This window comes from Microtus oregoni, unplaced genomic scaffold (assembly GCF_018167655.1).
Source record: "Microtus oregoni isolate MIOR12 unplaced genomic scaffold, Mior012 000020F_ref0000438, whole genome shotgun sequence".
Taxonomy (NCBI): domain Eukaryota; kingdom Metazoa; phylum Chordata; class Mammalia; order Rodentia; family Cricetidae; genus Microtus; species Microtus oregoni.
In genome coordinates, this window is record NW_024543079.1 from 24,035,942 (window position 1) to 24,046,555 (window position 10,614).

Consider the following 10,614-nt stretch of genomic DNA (forward strand, 5'->3'; position numbering starts at 1 on the left):
AAATGAAGTTAAAAAAATCAGAGTATTTCTAGCCCTAGAGGTCATTACCCTCTCACCTGCTTTTCTCCAAGGGAGTCACTGTCACAAATTCTAATTAGTATATGACCGGTTTTTAGCTTGATGACATAAATAGGATCTGTACCCCTTTGAATCTGGCTACAGGCCTTTTTCAGGCTCTAAAGGCTAATTTATTTATTTATACATTTCTGGAAATTGAATCCAGGGCCTTGAACATACTGGGCAATTGCGCTAACACTGAGCTGTAATCCCAGCCGTTTTAACTTGAATTTTGAGTAGGTTCTCACTAAGCTGATCAGACTGGCCTTGAACTCACTGAATAGCCCTGATCAGTCTTGAGCCAGGAGCTCTAGTGCCTGACAGGTACCTCCAGAAGTGGAAATACAGGGCCATACCAGTCTGGACCACAGCCACTGGCTCGGTGTGGCTGCTGAGCCCCTTACCTTGGGACTTTTAACACTTAAATGTGGTTTAAGACAAATTTTAAGTTTAAAACGATTCACTGAAGAAGATAATCTCTTTAGTCCTAGTACTCAGGGGGCAGAGGCAGGAGCATCTCAGTGAGTTCTAGGACAACCTGGTCTACATATGGAGTCCTAAGCCAGCCAGGGAAATACAGTGAGACCCTGTTTCAAAAAAAAGAATGGTACCTGTTTCTGGTTGTTTTCTCACTTATGTTTTGAGACAATGTTGCCTGTAGTCTAGACTGGCCTTGAACTCTATATTCTGCTGCTTTTCTTGGGTACTGGAGTAAGAGCAGCTGGGGGCTGATAGCCATGAGTTGTCACTGATCTGGGCAGGCAACGGTGGTGCTATGGGCTGGAAGAGGAGGCCAGGCCTGTGATTGTCTCCTGGGCTTTACCAACCATCAGCATGATTTCACGACAAAAACGACGTTGGAAAGTTCTCAAGTGTGTTAGTTCATGTGATCCAATCTCACTGGCTCCAAAGATCGTCCTGGGATTTAGTGGAAACTTGGTCTTTGCCTTTGGATGAGCTGCGAGCATCACAGTTTGGCTACTGACTATTCTAAGTGTATTTAGGCCAGAAACAAAGATACAGGCACTCGGCACAAACAACAGCAGACAGCTGAGTGAGAGATATGTTTGCATTTTAAAAACCTGGCTAGAATCCTAGGAACCTCCATGAGAGAATGGTTAGCAATGTTAAGTTCAGCAAAGACAGGAGTGGGCCATAGCGCTAACCTTGCCTCTTACCCGCCACCAAATGCATGACTTCTCATCCCGGGAGCTGGGAGGGCGTCCAAGGAAAGACTCGGAATACAAAGTAAACTTTCTGAGAAAGGTTCAGGGAAACAAGAGCCTGAAAATATCTTATGTTAATATCCAAACAGATGAAAGAAAGGATTGGCAATCCTTATTTGGGGAATGACGTCACCAAGAAAAAAAGTAACCATAGGGTTCTCTGTCTCTGACCGTTTCTGTCTCTCCGTGGTCTGTGTGTGTGTCCGGAGTAGGGAGTGAGGACGTGGTGTCATTGAAACAAACCCAGTGATGCTGAGGAAAACTTCCATAGCGTTAAAAAATAAAAGTGTTGGTAGCTGGCTATGGTGGTACATGCATGTAATCACTATGGAGGTGAAGAAAGGAGCCTTGAAGCTGCAGGCCAGCCTGGGCTACAAAATGAATTCTAGACAAGCAACAAATAACCACCTCCCAACACACACAAAACCAAACAAACCAGGACTAACAACAACAGAAAGCAGTAAATGAGCGGCAGGTTTTCATTCTTTGGAGTCTTGAGTCCTGCGTCCTGGAAGCTGTTCTGTATTAAAATGATGTTTGAAGTAAGGGTTCCTAGGAGAACTTGTCAAGACTGGGAAAGAGAAAAGTGTGTTAGCCTCAGCCCTACCTCAGAGGGCTCTGGGGTTTGAAGGATACCTCAGTGCTGTCCGGTGCACGGGTTTGTGGAGGACCTTTCTGTACCCATTTCAATCAGACAAAAACAAAAAAGAAATACTGAAAACATTTCATTCCCGGGCATTGGGAAAGTTAGTTGCTAGTGCTCAATCTTGAAGAAGGGGACATCCAGGAACTGTTAGCTGCCAGCTCACGTGGCCACTGGGGCTATGCATCAGCCCAAGAAGTTGATCTGGGTGAGGAGCCAACACTATCTTCTGTATACTTGACAGAGACGATTGCTTTCGTCCAGTGTCAGGGTCAGGGATACAGAGGCCAGACTCATCCACATCAAGACAGAGAAGCCCTGAGCGTTAAAGGAACAAAACATGTATGTTCAGTTCACAGCCTGAGAAAAATGCCACAGATCTGCTTTTATAGAACGTTCTTTTGAATGTTCTACACTTAGGCCAGCTAGGTTACTTCTAAGAATGGCTGCCTGTTGGCAGACATGATTTGTTTGGGGGAGAGATCTGTGAATTTGAGTGAACATTACTGGCCACCCTTGCATGCTCCACGCCAGGTGTCCACAGCTATACTGCCCAGTGTGGGTTGAGAACCAGCAGCACCTGGGAGTTGGTAGGTGCACACATTGATGCCTCAAGTGCCAGCTTGTTGTTCAGATACAGTATTTATTGAAAGTATTCTATTTTTCTATTTGGTAAAAATGAAGGTTTATGCGGCTGAAGACTTCAGATGGCATAAAAAGCTATAGCAAGTCAGCTCCCATAAATGGCTGATAAGGCGACACACATCAGTGGGATTCTGCTAAGCCTTGGAGTGAGGGTTGGTTGGGCCTGGGAAAATGATAACTCACATTTCTCAAGGTGTGGTGGCTCATGCCTGTAATCCCAGCACTCAGAGGCTGAGGCAGGAGGATTACTGAAATTTAATGTCAGACTGAGCATTTGTTTTTCTTGTAGAGGACCTGGGTTCAGTTCCCAGCACCCACACGGTAGCTTGCCAGGATCTGTAGCTCCAGTTCTTCGGGAGGGAGGTGCTGGGAAGGGTCTGATGCCTTCTGACTTATGCAAGCACTGTGCTCGCATGGTACATGAACATACATGTGGGATCATACACATAAAATAAAAATAAATACATTTTGTGGATTTTTGGTTTGTTTTTGAGACAGGATCTATCTCACCATGTAATTCTGGCTGACCAAGAACGCACTATATAGACCAGGCTGGCCTCAAACTCCCAAGGTGTTCACGGTTATCTTCAGCTGCACAGTGAGTTTGAGGCCAACCTGGGCTACAGGAAAAAAGTAAAAAGAACCTTGAACCTCCAGATGAAGTAAGAAGCTCATGCCTTTCCTGTGGACTGAGTTCCATAGAGAGAACCTGAGGAATTCCAATTTGAAGTCAGGTCTGGGGAGGGGCTGCCCACAGGACAGGGGGCCCTCTTACCTTATCTTACATCAGGGGCTACATTGAGAGAGGCCAGAAGGCAAACAAACCACAGCCTGACTAAAGCAGAGAAGACAATGGTGTCTTTGTCTGGAGCCTTAGGAGAAGGATTGACTGGATTGGGAAAAATGCAGAGCAGAAGTCTAAGGCAGGGCTGTTAGCTGAGGAAGCTCGGAATCCGCTCCCCAGCAGCCCCAGCTCGCCTGTGGAATTGCCTCCTGAACGGTTTCATTTTTAGTTTAACTTACATTTTTTTTCTTTAGCCGAAAAGATAATATATTTGTATGGGGGAAATTGAAAATAAGATTTTTTTTTTTTTAAAGCCAGCCTCCAGACAGCCCTAGTTCCTTTCCGAAAGCGATCTGCCATTTGTCTTCTCTCCTGGACGTTTCTAAGGCGCGCAGCTGCTGTCAGGGGAACTAGACCTCGGGCCTTGCTTGATGTCTACGTAGTGGGTGTACCTTATTCCTATCACCACTGTCCATTTAATACAGATCACGACAGAATTTCCACTACGGCACAGTCCTTTTCCAGTTCCCCAATGGAAGTACTTGCTTCCATTTTCAGGTTGTCATCCCCTCCCCCCACCTCCGCCTTCTGTTTTGTTTTATTCTGACAATGCCACCCATGATTTTTCTCTCTTTTCTTCCTTCCTTCCTTTTTTCCTACCTTCCTTCCTTTCTTTCTTTTTTTGGTTTTTCGAGACAGGGTTTCTCTGTGTAACAGTCCTGGCTGTCCTGGAACTCTCTCTTGTAGACCAGGCTGGCCTCGACCTCACAGAGATCTGCCTGCCTCTGCCTCTGCCTCTGCCAATCCTGTGCTTGGATTAAAGGCGTGCGCCACCACCGCCCAGCCCACCATGATTTTTCTTGTACATCCTTTGCCCACCAGTGTGAGTCTACCTCTCACGTAACTTCCCTCAAGTGAACTTACTAGGCCAAAGGGCAGGAACGTTCTGGGTTTATGGGTATTGCCTGCGTACCTTGCTGGGAGGCCGCCCTCAATGTCTCCTCCCACAGGGAGGCCGGTAGCAAAGCTTCTTGTTGGAGTTGACAGTTGGATCAAAGTCAGGAAAGGAGCGCTTGACCTGAGAAAGGGAAGCTGACAGAGAGTTCCGGTACTGAGGGATTTACCTGGAGATTGGAATATGAGCTCAGCTTGGGGTCAGGAATAAACAACTCAGAACTCTGTTAACTCCCTCCCCCCCCCCTCCGAAAAAAAAGATCTTTTTTAAAACTCGGTAATAAAGGCCTAGAATACAGAATTCAAAAGATCGGTCAGTGAGAGATATCTCTGCTAGTCACCTAGGGACCACATTTTTTTTTTTTAAATCCTTTTTTCTTGTTGTGAAAGACATAGTACATAAAAACCGGTGTCGCTGAAAGACAAAGGCTAAACGTTTAGGGACGTGCAGCTGATTCCTGCATGGCTTGTTTCCGTTGCGTTGCTGGATTCCAAACACCTAAGCTGTATCTGAATTCACCAGGCCCCGTGCCTGGGATAGCGCAGTTGGTCCTTAGACCAGCCATCCCAGGTGTGAGTGCTGTCTGCATTCTGTGGGTGAGGAGACTGGGCTGTGGAGGGGTTAACAGGTTGACCGTGGACTCCGTTAATGAGTGGCAGACGTGAAGTGCCTGGCTTTTCAGTGGCCTTGGACTTTGGAACTCAGGTAGGTGTCAGTAGGTTAATTATGTCTGGCAACAGATGGCGCTTTCAGTTCCCAGCCTGTTTCTGACTAGGACAAGATTGGCTCTTGCTAGACAGAGGACAACGGGCCAGGTGTCACTGTTAGGGGAAGGGAGCTTAGTATGGATCCCCCCACCTTACACAAGTCCGCCTTCATTCCCTTGACGGAGTGGGGAACAGTAGTGCTCCAGGAGCGAGGAGCTGATTCCCAAGCCCTGGAAGGAGCTCTTTTGACAAGACATCTGTCTGTAGGAATGAGATTCCAGGGTCCGAAGAGGAAGCAGGAACATTGGCGCTGGGATCAGTTTTATAAGGGGATCAGTTTTATAAGGTGGACGTGTCATAATGAGAGCTATTATGGTCTGTCTCCTTCTTTGTGTACATCACGAGGCACTGAGCCTCAAAACCAGGTTCAATGCCTGTACTGTACCCTCTTGGAAAAAACCCTCCTAGTCAGACCCTTTCTTGACTGACCAGGTGATGCAGGACCCCCCCCCCCCCAAATCTCCTAACCCTTGCTGGGTGCTCTGTCCATAGAAGACATGTGCAGACTGTATGTTAAATTCTATGGGAAAAGTAATGGGGTTCTGCGCAGGCTCGGCCCAGTGTGGTCTAACTCTGGGAGTAGGAAGCTCCACGCCTAGAGCCCGAAGCACAGAAGCATTCATTTCTTTCATATATATATATATATATATATATATATATATATATATATGTGGAATATCATAGCCTTTTAAAAAAAAGCGAAATTACATCATCTGCAGGAAGCTGGAACTGGGAATCCCCATATGAAGAGAAATGAGCGACTCCAAAGGACAGATATTGCTGTTTTCTCTCTTATGTGGAATCTGACTTGTTCGGTTTTTTTGTTTGGTTTTGTTTTGTTTCTGGTTTCTCGAGATGGGGTTTCTCTGTGTCGACCTGGCTGTCCTGGAACTCACTCTGTAGAACCAAGCTGGCCTCAAACTCAGAGATCTACCTGCCTCTGCCTCCTGAGTGCTGGGACTAAAGACATGTTATTACTGACTGGCCTTTTTTTTTTTTTTCTAAGTAGAAAGTGGACCATTTGAGACGAGGAAGGCAATGGAAAAGGATGAAAAGTAGCTAATAGTGTTGGGTGTGAATAGGACCAAAGCAGTTTTATTTGTGTGTGGAACGATCGTTTGTGTGTGTGTGTGTGTGTGTGTGTGTGTGTGTGTGTGGTGTTTTTTGGAGGGGGGGTTTTGCCTGCACTATGTCTGTGTAGTGCACAGCACAGGCCTGGTCTCATGGAGGCCAGGAGTGGGCGTCAGATATCCTGTGCTGTGGGACCCGAACCTGGGGCCTCTGGATGAACAGCCAGTTCTCTAAGCTACTGAGCCATCTCTCTAGTGCTTGAAAAGATCGTAATGAGCCAGGTGGTGGTGGCGGTGGCGCACGCCTTTAATCCCAGCACTCGGGAGGCAGAGGCAGGCAGAGATCTGTGAGTTCGAGGCCAGCCTGGTCTACAGAGTGAGTTCCCGGACAAGCTCCAAAGCTACAAAGAGAAACCCTGACTCAGAAAAGATCCTAATGGAGGTCAAGTGTGATTGACGCACACCTTAGTCCCAGCCCTCAGGAGGCAGAGGCAGGTGGACCTGTGTGAATTCCAGGCCATCCGGGGTGACAAGGGGAAGCCCTATCAGCAACAAGAACAAAGGACAAATTTCTCGGCTCTGCCCCAATGAAAACTGGGAGTTTGCTTTTTGTTTGGTCTTTGAGACAGCTTCTCACTATGTAGCCCAGGCTGACTTCAGGCCCTGTTAGTCCTTCTGCCTCAACCTCCCAAGTGCTAGCATTAGAGGCTTGCAGGGCCCCACTGGCCTAACATATTCTTTCTAGTGGCTGGTGAGGACTTTTGCTGAGACTCCCCAAGCACCTCTCTTAACTCAGACTAAACCCAGCCCTAGCTGGGTCTGAAGAGAATTGTAGAAGTTTGTGAACCTACTCGCTCAGTCTTGGCTGTGGAGTCTCCTAGGGAACTAAGAAGTCCTTGTTCAGACCATGTGCAGAGCCATTAAATACATTTTAAAATAGATATAGTAATATGTACCTGTACCTATGTATTCCTAATTTTGTATAAAGCTTGAACGATCGTAAGAAGCTCTTGACTGGACTAAAAGAGATGTGTATGAGGTGAGGAAGGCCTTTTCAGATTTTTTTTTTTTTGGTTTTTCGAGACAGGGTTTCTCTGTGGCTTTGGAGCCTGTCCTGGAACTAGCTCTGTAGACCAGGCTGGTCTCGAACTCACAGAGATCCGCCTGCCTCTGCCTCCCGAGTGCTGGGATTAAAGGCGTGCGCCACCATCGCCCGGCTTTTTCAGATTTTTGTAAAAATGTTTGTTTATTTATTATTGAGACATGGCTTATTTAGTCATGTGACCTGGGTTGGCCTTGAACTCCAGATCCTTCTGTTTCTACCTCCCAAGTACTGAGATAGGCATTGGCTTCTGTCCCCCTACCCCTGTCTGATGGGATCTCCCTTATAGAGTAGCCGGGGCAGCCCCACAGTTGCAGGCCACCACTGCACACACTATTTCGTTTGAAAAGCAAAACAACACACTGTTTGAAAAACAAAACTGAGATAATTTATGTGTGAGCACAAACATGTGGTGGCCAGAGGTAGGCCAATGACACCAGGTGTCCTCTATCCCCTCCTTCCCTTCCTCCCTCCCTCCCTCCCTCCCTCCCTCTCTCCCTCCCTCCCTCCCTCCCTCCCTCTCTCCCTCCCTCCCTCCCTCTCCCCCCTCCTCTCTCCCCGCTTGCCACCATGTGTATTTGGAGGTCACAGGACAATTTATGGGACCAGTTCTTTCCTTCTGCCATGTGAGTTCTGGTGTTCAAACAGATAGTCAGCGTTGGTGGCTAACTACTTTAGCCAATCACTGTGTGCCTACCTTCCACAGTCCCCTTTTCTGAGAAAGGGTCTCTCACTTGGCTTGGAACTTGCCAGTTAGGCTAGGCTGGCTGGCCAGTCAGTGCCAGGGATTCACCCATCATGCATGGATTTCTAGAAACCACAGACAGGGTTTCATAGTAGCCCAGACTGGCCTTGAACTCACAGATGCTTGCTTCTGCTTCTCAGTGCTGGGATTGAAGGTATACGCCATTGTAAACGAATGGCATTTGCACTTCGCATGACTACGAGTTCCGAGCAAATAAGAAATGTTTCAGATTTCTTTCCCTCCCACTATGTTATTGTTATATTAAGACTTCTTCCAAAGGTCAGAGTTTTAACATTAATCAAACAGAGTTCCTTTGAACCTGTCAGCCGCCACACCCATCTCTTGCTTTGTAAATACAGGTTCTAGGGATGGAGCTCAGATCTTGGACTTGCTTAGAAAGCAAGCGCTTTACCAGCTAAGCTGTCACCCCAGTCACCTCCCGCTAGCTCATTTCATCTACAATGCTCTGCACCGTGTAAATGTACTCCGTACCGTCTCTGGTGACGTTCTGCACAATGCACCCTGCTTGGCTTCCTCCCTTTCGTGTCTTTCTCCATTGCCTAACCTGTGCTTCCCGGGATGACCTCTCCAATAAACTTAACCTAGAATCTTTGTCTCAGGGTCTGTTTCCAGGAAAACCCACCGTGCATAAAATGAAAACATCGTGGGGGCTGTAGAGATGACTCAATGCTCTTCCAGAGGTCCTGAGTTCAGTTCCCAGCAACTACAAGGTGGCTCACAACCATGTATAGTGGGATCTGATGCCATGCAGGCATACATGCAAGTAGAGCACTCATATACATAAAATACATAAATAAATCTTAAGAAAAAGACAAAAATTAAATCATTTACATAATTTGCCTTGCCACCAAAAGAGAAACCATTAAGGCGGATGAGTAGAAAAAATATAATTCTCCCCGTGTCAAGTGTTGGGTTCTGCCTTATTGGCACCCACCTGTGTTAGGTTTGTTCATGTCGATGCCAGGACCCTTGTAGATGGTTCTGGCCCACTTTCCTCACATTGGCAATGATCTTGGTCATGGGAAACTTTAATGGCATCATAGGAGGGTCGCTTGGGCTCGGCTCTGACCAGCTGGTGATGTGTCTGCCCCTCATCCTTGCAGGCATCCGCCCCTACAAATGTGATGTGTGTTACAAGGCCTTCACCCAGCGGTGCTCCTTGGAGTCCCACCTGAAGAAGATCCACGGCGTGCAGCAGCAGTACGCCTACAAGCAGCGTCGGGACAAACTCTATGTGTGTGAGGATTGCGGCTACACGGGCCCCACCCAGGAGGACCTGTATCTGCACGTGAACAGTGCCCACCCGGGTAGCACGTTTCTCAAAAAGACTTCCAAAAAGTTGGCGGCCCTTCTGCAGAACAAGATGACATCCCCGCTACAGGAGAATTCTGCCCTGAGTGAGGAGGAGGAGAAAAAGTGAAGAGCAAGAGAAAGTGGAGGAGAGACGCCCGGTGCCACGTTTACTCGGACTTTCGGTTCTGAGGTGTAGCTCTCCTCTGCCCCGCTGGTTCTTTTCAGTAACAAATACTCAGTCCACCTCTCTTTTCTTTTGGGACATCGATGGTAAGATGCATCCCCAAGTTGTCAATCATTCTGCCACAACAGACCCTGTACCGTGTGTCTGTTTTCTTGGTGGCTGAGATCACGTACGGGTTCTTTTGTGTGTGTATGTGTGTGTCTGTGTTATGTGTATTTTTTTTTTCTAATGGAATTCTCAGACATGAACAGAGGGGTGTTCTTAAAGAGACCATCATCTTAGGGTGCCTTGAAACGCTACTCAAGCAAGGAAAATGTATATTCTTCTGAAAGAGTTTACAGAAACTATTTTAATAAATGAACTGTCCGTGTGAAATGTCTCTTTAAAAAAAAAAAAACAAATAGGGTTGAGCTTCAGCTCTCCTGTTGAGGGTTGACGTGACACTGGAGAGAGGCTGATGGTTCTGTCTTGGTGGAGAGGATTTAAAGAGGCCAATCTTGTCAGTTGGGTAAGACAAATGGTTGACTGGTGGATAAAACCGATGGGGTGGCTGGTTCATGGATTGATGAACCTTGAGGCACAACCTTTGAGAACTCAACTGTTCTCTTGGTGTCCCCGGGGGGTTCCTGTGGTCCTAGGACTCGCTGGATGAAGGGCCCTGCTTCCTCCCTGGAGGCTGGCCCTAGGTGAAGCATGTGATATCCCTAGAGTATGAGAAACTAGCCCAGGCATGAAGAACACCTGTGGAGGCATACCTGCTGGGAGGCTGGGCAGCAGACAGGTTTCCTTCAGGGTGCTGGACTGGGAATGCAACTACCTTGAGCAACACTACATTCTCCTCACCTTGGAGTTCCATTCCTAGGTGTGGGAAAGGTTAACAGGCCAGCCTACCTTTGGACTCAGCGGAGGAGATAGGGAAGCTGCAAACTGAGTGGGTGAGGAGGTGGGTTCCACGGTCACTGGGCAGCAGGAAAGGCCCAGACCCTCCCTTCGGAAGCCCCCTAGCCAGGAAAGCCTTGACTGACAGTCTACTTTCCCTGGATTGACTGGGAAGTCATGATACATGTTGTCCTTGTCTTTCACTGCCCAGTGTCTCTGGACCCTGGCTGGGCTCCTTGGTCT

General features: G+C 47.5%; 1 protein-coding gene across 1 annotated transcript in view; it reads left to right on the top strand.

Annotated features, from left to right (window-relative positions):
* Positions 1–9,885, top strand: part of Ovol2 (ovo like zinc finger 2) — a 28,603-nt gene extending 18,718 nt beyond the window's left edge. The window contains exon 4 of the mRNA XM_041670505.1: positions 9,119–9,885. Within this exon, the coding sequence (XP_041526439.1) occupies positions 9,119–9,435 (317 nt within the window). The 3' untranslated portion in view covers positions 9,436–9,885. The remainder of the gene's footprint in view (positions 1–9,118) is intronic.
* The last annotated feature ends 729 nt before the right edge of the window (positions 9,886–10,614 follow it).